This window comes from Pan troglodytes, chromosome 8 (genome assembly GCF_028858775.2).
Source record: "Pan troglodytes isolate AG18354 chromosome 8, NHGRI_mPanTro3-v2.0_pri, whole genome shotgun sequence".
Classification (NCBI taxonomy): Eukaryota; Metazoa; Chordata; class Mammalia; order Primates; family Hominidae; genus Pan; species Pan troglodytes.
In genome coordinates, this window is record NC_072406.2 from 105899177 (window position 1) to 105917193 (window position 18017).

At 36.1% G+C, this 18017-nt stretch overlaps 2 protein-coding genes across 5 annotated transcripts in view; one reads left to right on the forward strand and one right to left on the reverse strand.

Moving 5' to 3' along the window:
- PDE6C (phosphodiesterase 6C) overlaps nt 1-6180 on the forward strand; it is a 61643-nt gene extending 55463 nt beyond the window's left edge. For both annotated transcript variants that reach the window (XM_063782021.1, XM_001148438.6), the window contains exons 19-22: nt 2574-2648; nt 3067-3150; nt 3535-3685; nt 5870-6180. In XM_063782021.1, coding sequence (XP_063638091.1) covers nt 2574-2648; nt 3067-3150; nt 3535-3685; nt 5870-5928 — 369 coding nt within the window. In that variant the 3' untranslated portion in view covers nt 5929-6180. The remainder of the gene's footprint in view (nt 1-2573; nt 2649-3066; nt 3151-3534; nt 3686-5869) is intronic.
- Nucleotides 6181-10194: 4014 nt separating this feature from the next.
- Nucleotides 10195-18017, reverse strand: part of FRA10AC1 (FRA10A associated CGG repeat 1) — a 32876-nt gene continuing 25053 nt past the window's right edge. For all 3 annotated transcript variants that reach the window (XM_507931.8, XM_009458956.3, XM_054659804.1), the window contains exons 12-14: nt 17173-17211; nt 11288-11366; nt 10195-10384 (exon numbers count right to left, since the gene is read on the reverse strand). In XM_507931.8, coding sequence (XP_507931.2) covers nt 10342-10384; nt 11288-11366; nt 17173-17211 — 161 coding nt within the window. In that variant the 3' untranslated portion in view covers nt 10195-10341. The remainder of the gene's footprint in view (nt 10385-11287; nt 11367-17172; nt 17212-18017) is intronic.

Sequence of the window (18017 nt, forward strand, 5' to 3'; positions counted from 1 at the left end):
GAGACTGGGTAATTTATAAAGGAAAGAGGTTTAATGAACTCACAGTTCCACATGGCTGGGGAGGCCTCACAATCATGGTGGAAGACGAAGGAAGAGCAAAGGGATGTCTTATGTGGTGGCAGGCAAGAGAGAGAGTGTGCAGGGGAACTCCCCTTTATAAAACCATCAGATCTTGTGAGACTTACTTAATATCACTAGAACAGCACGGGAAAGATTTGTCCCCATGATCCAATTACCTCCCACTGGGTCCTTCCCATGAATTGGGAATTATGGGAACTACAATTCAAGATGAGATTTGTGTGGGGACATAGCCAAACTGTATCAATGAGGTAAATCAGAACAAGATCAGGATGCATCGTTAGTGTTTTCCTCTATCAAGGGTGTTTTTGCTCCTACAGTCTCTTCTTCAATGTGCTGTGAATTATAAGAAGGCACTGACTGTGAGATGATGTCTAAGGTTGCCTTCCACTGAAGTTCTTCCCCCACCTTGGGGAGGCACTAGTCTACCACTTGCTTTCTTACTAATTGGATGAAAAAACCTTCCTTTTTCCTCCAATAATTTCTAGGGAAACCCCTAAGCAGAAGAGAGCCCAGAATTAAATGGGTTTAACTATAAAAGTGGGTTGTATCTTTTTAAAAAGATTGAATAATTAGAACTCAGTGTAGGGGAGAAAAAATATCTATTTCTCACCCATCCTAGCTTCATGACTGAGGCCCCTATAACAAAAGACAGATTAACAAGAGAAAAGCGTACACGTTTATTTGTTTTACATGTAATACAGGAGCCTTTGTGAGGAAACAAAGACCCTAAGAAACAGTTAAACTTGTATGTTTTATGCTAGGTTGGATGAATTAGATAGTCATGGAGAAATAGAATTCAACAAAGAGGGTATGATCTAATCGTGAGGCAGCTTAGCAAGGCCGATTTGTTCAGATTCTTCTTGGCATCTTTGTGTCTCTGGCTCCTTTCCTCCAGGAATAGGGAGGGCACCTCTTGAATGAAGGTCTTATGATCTGCTTCAGGGGAAGGTCAGAAAATCCTTACCTGGTTTTATGACCTACTTCAGGGGAGAAGGTGGGGGGAAGGTGAGACTGATCTTCCTGCTGCTTTAGTTTCCTCAAATTCCGTCACCTTAAAATATTTTGGGGCAGGGTGTCCTGAACTCCGTCACCATCAAGTCCAAAACCAAACGCTTCCTCTCCTTCCACCTCGACATGCCTGCTCTTCTTCCTCTGTTCTTTATCGATGAGGTCACCCAAGCTAGAAACCTGGGGTCCTGCTTGAGCTTATCTCCCTCATTTCAAAATCATTTATATCAGCCTTGCTAGTACCTCAGTTCTGACTTTTATCAGAACTATGGTGGCAGCCTCCTAATAGATGCTCACATCAACTCCACAAGTCATCCTCTGACTTGCTGCCAGGATGTCTCTACACAGAGCTCAACTCAGCCATTCTACTCCTTAAAAGGCTCATACTCCCCATTGCCAGAGGTTTCCAACTTTTTTCCCAAAGAAGTAAAGTCTATTTTCTCCCAACAAAACTTGCCCAAAGATCACTTTATAAAAGAGAAAAAAGCAAAGCTACTTTAGCTTTCATCTCTCTTGGTCTCCACCTTCTTGGGCCCTAGAGCACTTCAGGGGAACCCTAGACTCCAAGAGTAAACAGCACTGGCCTAGAGAATCAAATTCAAGCTTCCTGGCAAAATTTACATGGCCTGTCACTGCCTGTCCTCAACTCACACTCCCAGCATCAATTCCCATCACCTTCTCCCATGTCATTGCTTCACACTCTAAGCCTGCACTCACAGAAGCTTTGTACGTTCCATTTTATCTCGGCAAATATTCTTCCCCTCCTCTTTTCCTGGAAAATTACTCTTGTTCTTCACAATACAACATAAATGCCACCTCCTTCCTTCATGAAACTTATCTTTACTCCCTTCTCCCTGACCCATAGCACTTACACTATTATTGTTACAGCACTTACCACACTGTATACATGACTGTCTTCACTAGACTCTGAACATTTTAAAGAAAAAGATCACCCCTTATTCCTCTTGGCAAGCCTGGCTCATGCCAATGTAAAGGCAGCTAGCAGGTGTTCAATGAACTTGATAAATTTTTTTTTAGTGATATAAATTCATGATGGAATATCCTCACACTGTAATTAGGTAAAGCTACATACTAATGGGTGTATGTCACATGTGCATTCACAGACATATGCTAGATGCTAACAGATAGACAGGACAAAGAACAACCTGCGAAGTGTTAGAACTTGAAGCATAATATTTAATCCTCCTGTTTCTCCTTTTCGTTGGTGAGAAGTGGTGGCAATCGTAAATGGGAGATAGATACTCCTAGAGTAAGCCTAGAACACTGAAGTAGGAAGAGAAAGCTCCCCTTTTGCATTTCAATATAATCTGTAAATGACCTCTTTTTAAAACTTAAGAGCATACGGTTTGATAGCACCTCAAACATTGACTGTAAACTCGATCCTTAAATGTCACTTGTACTAATAAAATGCAAGTTCTCTATTCATAAGTGGATTTAGTGAACCAAGCCTTTCTCATTTGCAGGTAGCACTTATGGTTGCAAATGAATTTTGGGAACAAGGAGATCTGGAGAGAACAGTGTTGCAGCAACAACCCATTGTAAGACCTTGACATAAAAATGTATTACTTATTAAAAGTTATCAGGACAGGCCGGGCGCGGTGGCTCACACCTGTAATCCCAGCACCTTGGGAGGCTGAGGTGGGCAGATCACGAGGTCAAAAGATCGAGACCATCCTGACCAACATGGTGTAACCCCGTTTCTACTAAAAATACAAAAATTAGCTGGCCATGGTGGTGCATGCCTGTAGTCGCAGCCACTCGGGAGGCTGAGACAGGAGAATCACTTGAACTCAGAAGGCGAAGGCTGCAGTGAGCCGAGATCGTGGCACTGCACCCAGACTGGAGACGGAGTGAGACTCTGTCTCAAAAAAAAAAAAAAAAGTTATCAGGACAAATCAGTCTGTTTTGTTCATACATCTTAGAAACCTGTCTTAAAGGATTTATTTCTCTTTCTAGCCTATGATGGACAGAAACAAAAGAGATGAATTACCTAAACTTCAAGTTGGATTTATTGATTTTGTTTGTACTTTTGTATATAAGGTAAGTAAGCAAATTATTTGAATTAAATACATAAACACTTGGATGAGAAATTTTCTTTCAAACTGTCACCAAAATTTAGAAGTCACCCATATGGAAAGCCATTGGGGTGTCACTGTTTCTCCAAAGCAGTTTGAGGTTTTACCCTAATCTTATTCAGGGCTGGAATAAAAGGAGGCAACTCAGATGTGAGCGAACTGAACACTTCCTTAGGCAGGCAGTAAAGACAGCACGTGTCTCTTTCCCAAACTTCATAGGCCCGTGGTTAAACTTATCCTAGCAGCTCTGAGTGCTGTAACAATTCCTTACAGCTCATTCTCTGCATATGAAAGATCCTGAAAATTAACTGTATGATTTATGTAGTTTCTGACCTAAAATTCCTTTTAGGAGTTCTCACGGTTTCACAAAGAAATCACACCTATGCTGAGTGGTCTTCAGAATAACAGAGTAGAATGGAAATCACTAGCTGATGAGTATGATGCAAAGATGAAGGTCATTGAAGAGGAGGCAAAAAAGCAAGAAGGAGGAGCCGAAAAAGGTTAGATGGGCTCTGTTTTTGCTTCCTGTAATGTAGCCAGAAGCTAGGCTGAGCTTAATGGCATGTGACAAAGCCATAAAGAGTTACTACAAACAGAAAACCTGCTTTACTGGTGCAGACTGATCATTTTAACAGGCCGATTAGTGGTTTTCAGGTCCCCCTGGCCCTGCCACAGACAACATCTTATGTATAACTCCAGATCGAATTGACCGGTCCAGTTGAAGTAGAGGTTGGAGCTAGGCTTCTTCATCTTGCTAGAAGGTGGCTCCTCTGCAGAACACTGGATGCTTAGGGATAATATGTAAACCACAGAATCTGGGGGATTAGATTTAGGTGAGAAAAAAGTTTTTGTCCCAACATTGTACATTAGCTGTGAGACCTTGGGCAGCTTGCTTAACCTCGCTGAGTTTAATATTCTTCTCCATGTAATGAGGTGGTTTTACAGATCTTCAGCTTAAGGAAGCCCTACGTGTAGAGTAAGGCTGAGATTGCCGGTCTCCCAAATGTCTCCACATTGGGAGATGTTTTTCTGGCATGAGATTCCTGTGCCATTTTTTTTCTGGCATGAAATTTCTATTCCTAAAGTCACTTTGTCAAGTTTAATGTTGTTTTTGGATTCTTAAAATGCTTAGGATTAACTATTAGTTCATCAAATGGCCCAAACATCATTTTGAAAGTGGAATGCTAATTTCTGTCTTGAAAGTTTATCACTCTGAAGGTTTTGTAAGCAATTGTTATTGCTTAACAAAGAAATCATCTCCATGTGGAAAGGCCCTGACATGTTCCTTTTAGGTGGCTCTATTGCATTTAGTGAAATTTTAAATAATTCATAGGAGAAAATATTTTTCTTAACAAAGTTAAGGATGTCCTTCAGAATAAAAGCAGGAGTTTTTGACTCCTTGATATCCATTCACTTATGTATTTATCAGATGTCTTCTCTGTATAAAGCCCTGTGTTAGGCAGGCCCTGGGGAAAGATGGGATCCTTTATCTTGAGCAGTTTACCATTTGGTGGGGGAACTAAACACTGTGAACCAATGCACAATTAACGATCTCGAAGAAAGCACTAGTGTGCACATGGGCCATGGAGAAGGCTTTCCTGAAGAATGCTTACGCTAACCACAGAAAGCAGGCAATGGGGAGGAAGAGTAAGAAAATAGGTACAAAGGCTTGGAGTAGGAATAAGCTTGGTGCAATTGAAAAATTTTTAAGCTGATATAGCTGGAGTTAGAGAGTAAAGAGTGCGAAGTACATATGAAGCTGGTAGTGCAGGTAGCTGCCAGATACTGTATTGCCTTGAAGGCTGGGCTAAAAATGTTCATGGGTCATTTGAGAGATTTAAGGTAAGATATGATTTGCATTTCAAAACAATAAGTGATTTTTACCAAGCAAGTGAAAAGTGAGGGTATTTCTTAGTACTATTAGATTTAACCTTTATCTCAACTTTATTATGAAGAGATGATCAGGTCCTTTAAGTGACATTGGATACGGATCTATATTTTATTTGCACAAAAATTTACTTCTGAGTTTTTTTGCTACTACATAGAGAATTCTTTGTGGACTAAGATCATTATTTTCTATCACCAGGCATGGAGCTTTGTGCATCAAGCTCAGATTTCCAGACTGCATTGTCTCAGTGAGAAACTAAGATGTTAACTGGCCAACCATTGATCAGATTCTGTTTTTTATTTATTTAATTTATTTTTTTGAGACGGAGTCTCACTCACTCTGTCGCCCAGGCTGGAGTGCAATGGCATGATCTCAGTTCATTGCAACCTGTGCCTCCCAGATTCAAGAGATTCTCCCACCTCAGCCTCCTGAGTAGCTGGGATTACAGGCACATGCCACCACACTCAGCTAATTTTTATATTTTTAGTAGAGGCAGGGTTTCACCATATTGACCAGGCTGGTCTTGCACTCCTAATCTCAAGGGATCCACCCGCCTCAGCCTCCCAAAGTGCTGGGATTACAGGCAGGAGCCACTGCACCTAACCCAGATTTTATTTTTTGAATGGACCAACTCTGAATATTAATTCAAGTTTTTACATGGTCAAACCCACAGTACTTGCTAGGTTAAAATGACTAATTAGTCTACAAAGTTGACACTACTATTATGGGAGTGTTAGAATAAAAACACTGTATATCCACTAACTCCTAATAATATTGCTTTCCTTGATTTTACTAGCTGCTGAAGATTCAGGAGGTGGTAATGACAAAAAGTCCAAAACATGTTTAATGTTGTAATATTATCTAACTGGTCTAAACTTCAAATATCATTTTACCTTTGAAGAAAACCAGAAAACATTCAAAAGAACTTCAACAAATCATCAAGTAACAGGATCTTCAGAAAAACTACCCTGTGACTATGAAGAAAATATATATTGCTAGCCCAAAAATCCCAGGGGCAAAATAAAGTTCAACAAAAGTGCAAAATATGACAAAAATAGGTACATTTTTGGTGCCAATTTATTTTAAATTAAAAAATATGCAATCCTGAAACTAGTCACAAATTCTTTTTTAAAACATTAATTGTATTTATTTGCTAAGGCTGCTATAACAAAGTACCACAGACTGGGTGCTTAACCAATAGAAATGTATTTTCTCAAAGTCCTGGGGGCTGGAAGTTCAAGATCAAGGAGATGGCAGGGTTGGTTTCTTGGGAGGCCTCTCAACTTGGTTTGCAGATGGCCATCTTCTCCCTGTGTCTTCACATGGTCTTCCCTCTGTGTGTCTGTGTCCTAATCTCCTTTTCTTATAAGGACTCCAGTAGGACTGGATTAGGGCCTACCCATGTGACCTCATTTTAGTCTTAATTACCTCGTTAATGGCCTTATCTCCAAATACAGTCACATTCTGAGGTACTGGGGATTGGGGCTTAAATATATGAAATGGGTGAGGGGTGGGGGAGACACAATTCACCCATAACATTCGTAACTGTGATTCATACCTCAAGCCACTCCCCGAACTAAAATCTCTCAACGTCTTAATAAAAGAGTAAATGCAGTATAGAATGTATAATGTTGTAAATATGATATAGAAAATAATGATGTCATTTTATTCAACGTCATTCCATCTGAAATGCTTATCTCTTTTCTCTACTTTTACCCTTGATAATAGAATGATGAAGACCAAACTATTTTTTGGCAATATTTATTAAAACTATGCCTTTGACCTACACTCCTCCTTCAAAGTTTGAAATCAATTATTTTGGGTGTAACTAAGAATATTTTTTACAGTTCAGAACTATTCTTTTCATTAAAAAGATTATCAATGCACAAGATTCTAACTGGATAATCATAATGCAAGTTAAAGCAGCTAATGAATATTATGCATTAAGAAGCATGTGATTGGATTATGCAAGAACCTTATCAAAAATAGTACAGAAAAACTTCAACCAAGATGACTTTCTAAAAATGATTAATAGACCTACCAGGCATTCTAAATATTAAATTGTTAAGACAAACTAAGGGCAATCAACTACTTCGACTGCATGGTATATGTCTGTCTGGATATTCGAGAAATTTAAGATTTCTTCTTTCTTTTACTTATCTATAATCATAGATAAAATTAGAAAATAGAATAATATAGTTATGCCATATATTTTATCATAGATTTTTTTTTGTCACAAGCTATCTATATTCTAAAGAATTGAACATCAATGAACCTATATATTTTGTAATAGACAAGATAATGTTCAATTTTGAGCAGCCAAGAAATGAATCGCCATTTATTTTTATCAGTTAGGTACTTAGAATTGTCAGACTGCTTCTCTCACATTAGAATGTAAAATTTATGAGGAAAGATTTTGTCTATTTTGTCTGTTTTGTTCACAGCTCTATCTCGGCACCTAGAGCAGTGCCTGGCACAAGGTAGGCACTCAGTAATATGAATGAATACTATGTGAATAAATGTTACAACAAACAGATATAAATAAGGTATGACAGTAAGTCATATGTACACTCAAATGAGTATTGTTTATTAAAGTAATCAACTTAGCTAAGTGATGCATGCTCCCTTATTTCCATTGCTTAAAATAATTTTGAAACTCCACTTCCAGAAGCACTATTATTTTAAAAACCACGTAAGAAACGTTATTCCTTTAGCCCTATGTAATTTTAGACCCCAAAACATCAGTCAGCTCAAACAACTTCCCCTCCTTAGTCACCAGAAATTGTATTGAGGGTGGAGATGTCCACCACTGAAGGTCTGCCAAATACATGAACTCTGCCTAAGAGCAAGTATAAGAAGGCCTAACTTCAACACCCCCCGACCAGTGGTCTGCTGACCACCGCTGACCGCACTATAGCAAAGTTTGAGATAGGTATGTAGGAGAATTACTTTTTAAACTCATCATGTTAGAGGCCTTTTCAAGACTCCTTAAAAACATAACTCCCATTATCTGTCACTGTGTATGCATGGATTAAGTATTGTGATTTTATATAAATTTATAAATGAGCCTGATGTCATAAAGCTACTTGAAATACCAAATACACTGATCTATTTTTAAAGGGTCTTTAGATATTCTTCCTAGTTAAATTCCTAATTTTAATTTTGCAGGAATTTTACTTTCTGACAACCACTAAACAATGGACATATTTTTACCATAAGAATGTTTAACTGCATATATTCTACTACTAATATCAGTCTTGCGGCTGGACATTTCAAACACTTTTTCCCCAGAAATATAGATTCATTTTTACACACTACAAGTAGTGAGGTGAAAAAAAACAATTTATTCAAGAAGTGAGGGGACTATCAAACAATGTTAAACACTGATAAACCCAACACTGATTTACTTTTCTGAAACAGGTTCAGAAATGATTGCATAATTACTTCCTAGATGGTTCCTTTACAGCCATGCCCAGCTCAGTACATCACATATAATAGAAGCCTGATAAATATTTGTGGAATTAATGAATAACTGTTTAATAAAAGGAAAATCTCTGATAATAACCATTTTAAAATGATACCAAATTACTCATTTTGCAGTTTATTGCCAATCATTCCGTGTTTAAATGTTATTTAAAATAGTATATCTTCAATAAAATACCTGCTTATGTTCAGTTCATTTTCTATATGTCCTTTCTCTTATTCATCAAGTCAAGCATCTTCTCCTATATCTATCCATCTATTTGCTCTTTATAAAAGCAGATCTTTGCTAGTTTTCAGAAATCAATAAATCCTTTTGAAAATCTGATTTTTGAAAATTTGAAATTTATGGACTTTTCCTCCAAAAAACATACACAGAAGTTTGCACAGATTCTAAAAAGGCTTGGATCTCCTGAAGCACCTCCATAGACCCTTGCGACTAGGACCTTATGTTAAGAAGTTACATTTTATATTTCTGCATAGAAGTTCTATTAGTCCATTTTCACACTGCTGATAAAGACATACCAGAGATTGGGGAAGAAAAAGAGGTTTAATTGGACTTACAGTTCCACATGGCTGAGAAAGCCTCAGAATCATGGTGGGAGGCAAAAGGCACTTCTTACATGGCAGCAGCAAAAGAAAATGAGAAGGATGCAAAAGCAGAAGCCCCTGATAAAACCATCAGATCTTGTGAGACTTATTCACTATCACAAGAACAATATGGGGGAAACCGCCCCCTTGATTCAAATTCTCTCTCACTGGATCCCTCCCATAAAATGTGGGAATTATGGGAGTACACATTCAAGATGAGATTTGGGTGGGGACACAGAGCCAAACCATATCAGAGGTATATTCATATTTGCATGAGTATATCTGAGGCAAGATACATGCACATAGTATTATTCAGTTAAATTATCTTACTGCATAATCTCTGCCGGGGAGGCAATTTTTGTGAACACATGAACTGTTTTAGACTACTAGGACCTCACTGGCTCCCTGTGGTAATAATTTACTTAATAGTAAATTATCCACAGGCTAGGAAGTCAAATTTGATTATAACAAACTCTCTTAAGTGGTAGAGGTTAAGAAGGAAGCAAGAGACAGGCAAGCAAAAAACCTCAAAAAGCAGCTGGAAATAGGTGGTAATGGGAGAACAGGTACTTAAAAGAAGGGTGCCAGTTTATCAATGGGAAAGAAAGAAGTTAAAGACATACATAATATACTTTAATCCTAGTAATTTAAAATAATTGGCAGAGCATGGTGGCTCACACCTGTAATCCCAGCACTCTGGGAGGCCAGGGTGGGAGGAATGCATAAGGCCAGGAGTTTGAATACCAGCCTGGGCAACACAGGAGGACTCCGTTTCTACAAAAGAAAAAAATGAAAAACAAACAAATCCAGTATTGGTGGCTCTAAAAAAAAAGAAAAAGAAGAAATAATAAAATAAAATAATGAAGGCAAGAGAAGATACATAAGGAAGGCAGTGAAAAAAAACCTACAAAATGTAGGAACAATGGAATCTGTCCAGCTCTATCCTCTAGGAGCTACAAATAAAACAGAATTGTAGATAAGCAATTGAAAAGATATTTAAAGGACAGGAAAGTCTTTAATTGAACTAATAAACTTCCAAAGCCTCTGACATTCTGAGAGAACCTGGACTTTTATTTCCAAAGACAAACCACACAAGCTGTAACTTGCAGATAAAAACTTATATGGAATTTCAAATTGTATGAAGTTTAAAACTTCATGAAGTTTCACATTAAGGAGCGGAGGCTTCTCTCTCTCGTCTCATAGAAACAAATCCTGAAAATACTCATCAAATTCTTCTTCCCTATTTAAAAAAAAAAGCATACATATTAAGATCAATAATTAGGGTAAAAAAATTACTACATGATACATTATATGAGATTAATAAAAATAAAATAAGCCAACGTATTGGCTGATTCTGCTATATATCAATATATTGCCATGATTCAGCCATCAAATAATTCTTAGTTTCTAGAATAATCATAACTATACCCAGATTGATTAAAATAAAAATATTTCATATGTTGGCACCTCTCCCTAAATGTATTACCTAAAATTTTGCTTTGAAATACTTGTGAAATGTCATTCCTTCTCTTTACTTTGTGGGCTTACTTTATAACTTCTCTGTTCATTCTCATTTTAAATTATAGTCTGCTCAAGAAGTGAATAAAAAAGAAACTATTTTTAAGGAAAAATGTAAGCCTAAGTTATATTGGGGAATAACTAAGGGGAATTGGGTAAATCTCCTTAGGCTGTAGTTTTTTTACTACACTGAGCATAGTAAATATATTATGTATTTGTAACAGTAAATATTATTATTTTACTTTTTAAAAGACCAGTGGGATAGCAGTATGGAAGTGTACTTCCCATGCAAGGGATTCCCTTGCATAGGTTTATGATAATCACAGTATGATGGAATAGGCTTCTCTGGAAGCTTAGGAAACAGCCATCTCTGAAGAAATCCAAGCAAGGACCAGAGGTTCATCTGTTAAAGTGAACTGATGAAAGATTTATTTACCAGGAGGAAGCTGGATGTGTTGGCTGCTTATGACAATGGCTGGGAATAAGCTCTAATCTTACCAGGCTAGGCAGTCCTTGGCATTAAATAGATCACCATGATGTTGTATTTTTCCATTAATAAAGCTGTGGTTATAGCTTCCTAAACTGATTGAAAAGGTACATATTCTCTATTAATATCAGCACTTACTGTGATTTTTCATCTGTCTCTGGTAGTGGACCCTTCCAAAGTTCAGATTCTGAAGCACTTTCTTCCTCATCAGAGTTTCCTGTTCATTTAAAAAAGATGATTTTTAAAAACCTATTATACTTAAAGCACATTTTGAATTATTCGCCAATACAATTAACTTTTTATTTAACTCAGCTTCAACTTTTATGGCTCTCTAGAAATTTAATTCACTCTCACAGGTACAATAAATTCTTTTAAAACATATATAAATAAGCCAAGGGTTACCAAAGAATCTCAGCAAAAAGGCCAAGGATTTTAAGTCTCATCGAAACTTCTCTAAGTTACACTGAGTTAAAGTAGCAATTCCAATATTAACTCTTATAAGTCAATTATCTCTTGCAATATAGTTGTCTCTGATCTAGTTTCTTCTTTTTCTTGGTTACACAGAAGACACGCAAGTTAAGATTTACATTTGTAGAGAACATGTTTACATTAGGATTAGTACCTTAAGAACTGAGCTAGTATGTAAGACCAGCTAGTTAAATTATTTAAAAAAAAATTGTGAGACATTTTAAAAAACCAATGCTGATTACATAATGAGAAGAAGCCTGTTTCAGGGAAGAAACTGGCATTCTCACACATTGCTGGGAGTGAAAATTCTGTAAACCTTTTTCTGGAGAAAAATCTGGCAATATAGATCAGTTTAAAACACATACCCTTTGACCAGCAATGCTGCTTTTAGGAATTTGATTACTTACATACATAAATAAGCACCTCTGATACATATGTACAAAGATGCACACTGTATAACAACAACAACAAAAAACCTAATTCCCCACCAATTAGGGATTAAGGACTGGTTAAATAAATACTATACAGCTGTTTAAAAACATTAGCATATCTGTATGTACTGCAATAGAAAAATGTCCATTCTATATCAAATTTTTAAAAAGTTACAAAAAGTATGCATAGTATAATAGATATGTTAAAAACATATGCACATTATATACATACATGTAATTTTATATATGTATTGTAAGTTTGCAAAAGCCAACCAAATTTAACAGTGATTATATTACCTGTGGGCCTGGAATACTTTTACTTTCTATTTTAAACATTTTCAAATTGTTTGTATTTTAAACAATGAGCATGAATTACCTTCAAAATCAGTAAAAACAATAAAGACATTTTATTAAAGATGACAAAATAGATATGTTTCAAATAAATCACCTGTATTAGTCAACTAAAAATTTAAAAATACTGCAAAATTATCAGACAATAACACTATAACCCACAAAGTAGTTACATTAGCAGACAACTCCTCTCCAATAATGATTATTAGTCTAAAAAAGAAATGGCACAAATGTGGCCTGTCAATACAGAATGTCCTTTAGTTAAACACAACATAAAAATAAAACAGCATTGATTTGTTACGGTGGTTCTAGCCTTTTACCTGTTGGACTCTGATCCCTGAATCAACATGTGTGTCTGAACTTTGCTCCTAACTGAATCTATTCTGACACCAATTCTAGCAAAAATGGCAAAAGTGGGGGAGGGCATTTTGTATTCTAATGATCTACATACAAATGATAAAATTTTAATCTTGAAAACAAGATTCCTGACTCAATGACAGCCATCACTGGAATGGCCAGTGTCCCAAATTGATAATGTGAGGGAAAAAAAAGAATTAAAATCTTCTCTTATTTTTATGAAAACTCATTAATATGAGATAAACTAAGCAGAGAAAAATTAATTAGGCCTAGCAAGGTTATTACTATTGTATTACTCTGCTAATGTTAATGATGCCAGAGAACGAAACCTACAAGGCCTTTACAAGTGGACAGCTGTTATCTTGTTCCCTTCCAAGAGTACTTCCCACATGCCAGCTTTCTTACACCAGTTTTCTGATACCAGTCAATTTTACTAAAAAATCAAGTCAGTTTAGAGGAACATTATAAACTAACTGTCTTAAAAAATACCCACTAAAAAAGTGGCCAGATATCCCTAGAGAATCAAGTCTACAAGACTGGACTAAATGACCTTTAAGGTCCCTTATAACCCTATGAATCTATAGTATCCTGGTTCCCTGAGGGTTGGTAGTCACTACAAATCATTGCTATCGTAACTGTTACAACCTGCCAGGGGCGGGAGGAGTGTTACTAAGGAAATAACAATTGGAAGAACAGGCAACACAAAAGAATGCATCACTGTCAAATCTATTCAGTAATTATTGGTAAGTAGGGATCAGAATTTAAGTCACTGACTTTCTGAGTTGAAAGGGGAATCTGGAGGTCATTTAATCCAACACTTATCCAATGAATGAACCTTCACTGCAACACCTCCAATAAGTGCCAATCCAATCCATGCTGGAACACTCGCTACTCCAGAGGCAGCCCATTTCTCCATTCCTTTTGTCAGACAGTTCTAAGGGACAAGTTTTTCCTTAAATTAAGGCAAAAATCTGTCTTTGGGCAGTTCTGCCAACCCAGAGTCATAAAAAATAAGTCTCCTACATAGTAGCAGCCTTGCAAATATCCATACAGTAATTTCCATGTCTACTTCCTCATCTCTTCCCTCCCATCCTTTCACTCTTCTCCCAGGTAAACATCTGCAGTTCCTCCAACATTCTTCCTACAGTATAATTTCAAGTTTTCTCCATACCTCAGTTTTTTTCTTCTTGACCTGCTTCAAGTTTTCAATGTTCCCTTTAGAGTGTGGTGCCTAAAATTATATACAATTTTTCCTACATGTTTTGAATAATGAAAGTAGGTCTATCATCTTGGTTTTTGTGGATATTATATGGTAACTAATAACTTGCACTACTTAAGAAATGGCAAATGCCTCCAACAATCATGGTAACAAATGGACAGGTCAGATTTTTATAGACTTAACTTTTGATTTCATCAATTCTAGAGAACAAACACAGGATTTATATGTCTGTATTTTTCTTTTCTCTGATAACAATGATAGCTACAGGTTATCAAGGACTTACTTTGCGTCAGGCACATACTTTACATGTATGTTTTCTCATTTGATTCTGATAATAATCCAATGAAGTAGGTCTCTTTATACCCATTTTACAGACAGAAGTGAAACATAGATCAAATCATTTAATGTGGATCTGTACAATGCATATGCCAAAACTGAGGTATAAAGAATAGACATACAGTTGATTTCACTGATGAACAGTTATTGATTGATGATACAGGTAAAGGGCATAGACTTTGGAATTATAAACTTATGTTTAATCCCAGCTTTGCCATTAACTATTTGACCTTGGGCACTTTACTTCAATTCTTTGGTTCTTGGGCGATCTCATGTGCAAGGTGACTAAAGATAACAATACTTGAAATTTGTTAAGAGGGCAGCAAATCATCAAGTTGTATACTTTAAATATATATATATTTAAAAATTGAGTTTCTTCATTCATTTAAAGACATTCTCTAGGTCTTGATTTTTCTCATCTACAAAATGAGGATATTATATGCACATTATTAAGATTAAATGAGGTAACATATCTAAAGCACTTGTTACTGTCCCAACAGAAATTGAGTTTCTCTCCATGGATTTGGTTTTAATAATCCAGATGTCAAATGGGTTAAGAAGGTAACTGAGTATTGTCCAAATGGAAATAAAGAGCAAAATGTGAGGTCTGAAATTGCCAAGACCATGTAATACAGATGACTGACCGCCTGAGAGGATATCTGGGGTTGGCATACCATAACAATGTATATGTTTCATGCTTGCTATGGTAAATAGCGTTCCGGCTGCCAAACAGCAGGTCAGCTTGAAGTGGATAGTTTGTTTTTTCAAGATCAAATTAGCTAGGGGTTTCTCAGATTGGATATAGTCTTCACAGTATTCACCCTGCTTCTACTAGTAAAAATTTGACTTAGCTGAGGAGAGGTAAAAGAGCATTAAGGGCTATTTCTAGGAAGCAGGGAAGGATTCAAAGCGCAGGGGTGAAAGACAGTGGGAAGGAGAAGGCAGGCAGAAGAAATAAAAGAATAATATAAATCAGTGATTCAAGAATTTGCCCCAAAAGACTTTTTAAGGATAAAAAATTAGAACTGAAAAAGGGGAATTTTTTCTATATTGCATAAGCATTCACACCTCTCATTATTGGAAATGGATGAAAACTAAAATACACTCTCCCACTTTAGCCTGTGTACACCTTTGTTGAAGTATGTATCTATGATTTCATCCTGAGATAACATTGGTCCACTGGTCTTATACTTGAATGTATTTTCGAAACTGTCACTACATTTTACCTAATTTAGGAAAGGACCTCCTGATAAATTAGAATTTACGTGGAGAGAAAGAGTCAGTGCTTTAAGACACTTCAAATATGTTGAAAACAAAGTTGGTACAAGCAAAATAATGATAAGGAATATACTATATTCCTAAGAAAGGGATACCTCCATCAACATCTCCCTCTCTGCTAAATTTTTAAACAACAAATATCTTAACATTTCTATTTTTCTCAGTGCAAAATTTCTGATCATTGAATATTTAAAATTTCTTGTTAAGAATTATACTAAATGCAAATAATGTTTATATTTGAGTTTTGAAATTTAGAATAATCATCAAACTTTTTTCCCTGGGTTTGCCACAATAAATATTATTTTAAAGTCATAAAAATTGTTTTCTTAATTCTTAGGTTTATAAATAACCAAGTGACCAGGCGTGGTGGCTCACGCCTGTAATCCCAGCACTTTGGGAGGCCAAGGCAGGCAGATCACAAGGTCAGGAGTTCAAGACCAGCCTGGCCAACATGGTGAAACCCCATCTCTACTAAATATACAAAAATTAGCTGGGCATAGTGATGGGTGCCTGCAGTCCCGGCGACTTGGGAGGCTGAGGCAGGAGAATCACTTGAACCTGGGAAGCAGAGGCTGCAGTCAGCTGAGATCGCGCCACTGCACTCCAACCTGGGTGAAAGAGCATGACTCCGTCTCCAAAAAAATAAAATAAAATAACTAAGTAAGCCTAGAAATCTCAAGTTTCTAAATTTCTATGAGATAAGTCCAGAGAGTATAAAATGAATTAGATATGCTATTGAACTACACCTTATTATTAGGCCTTGAGCCTACTACAAGTCTTTAAAAAATTCAACATTATATTACTGTTTAGATTCAAAGCTACTGTTTGTTATGACACAAATGGGTGTACCCTTTTATAAACCCATAGAAGACTCTTCTCTCAAAACTGCCAGCAAAAAGCTGAACACTCCAGGAGTTCTCATTATTATCTTATGGGTACAATTAATCTTTCTATTGCTGGTTTCACTCTTAGGTTTGGTTGTTAGGAAGAACACTGACAAATCTGTGATCTATCTCTGCAATTATGCAGGACTTTTTGGAATACATTTGTGTGTATAAATTTCACCTGTAGCTTTACATTGCTATTCTACCTTATTTTTCCATTATTCTGACTTTTTTAACCTTAAAAAAACTTATTGTGTATGTTTTTATAAGTCATTGTGAATACTTTTTGGAATATTGCAGGGAAAAAATAATAAAATTTGCAGCAAATACTCAACGAAATCCAATCTGTTTTGATCCAAGCTAGTGAAAACCATAGGCCTAATTTAAATCCATTTCAACCTCATCCCTTTATCTTTCTTCCTTCACATTTTATAACATGAAATTGAAAGATATATCCATTGTATTTACTGGAAAAATTTTTAATGCTCTCTATACTTAAAATAAGAAACTTCTTAATGCCCTTAATTGGGGAATAAATCCTATACACTTTTGGCCTTTTTTCTACAGTTTTTCTCATGTACAAAAATAATTAACAAAAACAAAAAATAATTCACATCACAGCAAGACACGATTCATGGGAAATCTAAATTGCAAATACCTCAAATGCATATTTTTATTAAATAAACACTTGTTACTTACTAAGTAGAGAATCTTCAGATTTCTTTGAAGATGAATGTCCTGAAAAGGAAACATCATTGATTTATTAACTATCATCTTGTAATAGTGCAATCATTGTAGCTATAACCAGAATTCTTAGCAATATTCTAGTTTGCTTATAGTCTTACAGATAAGCACTTCGCTGTTTTCTAATCTTTCATGTTCCTTAGTCTTATCTCCTTCATTAAAATGTTACGTTCTTTTAGGCAGAGATCATATCTTATGTGCTCATATGGTCTGTAATAGCCAGCACAAAACAAAAAATAATGAATACCCGCAAAAAAAATCTCATATTGCTAAAAAGAAAACCTCACAGATAATTAGCTGCAATATAAGCAATAATTTATTATCTATAGAGATGTTCAACATTTGAAAGCAGTTTACAAATAAATACTTGCTTTTTACAGTATCTTTTCTAAAGTCATATATGTAGGTAAGTATTAGTTCTCAGAAACTGATAAGAACACAACACAATTATGTCATAAAACAAAAATTCTCAGCTCTACAATGGTCATCCAGTGAGAGAAACAGAGAGAGAAAGGCACTGAAGACCGGTCAGTGTAATTTAAAAAAAAAATCACCACGATACAGAGCTTCCTGCAATAAGACCTCAGGGAAAATATTTCTGAAGGATGATAAAGTAAAAAAGGGCAGGTGACAGATGGACAGTAACAATTCCTCCAATGTTCCTGGATAGGAGGCCTCGTAACCCAAAGTTTTTGGCCCCTTTAGACCAGATGAAGAGTATAAGAACTACAGGGTAAGGAAACAGGAAATGTATTCTTTCCTGTCATCCTCTAATGAGGAACATGATACCTGCTTCCCAA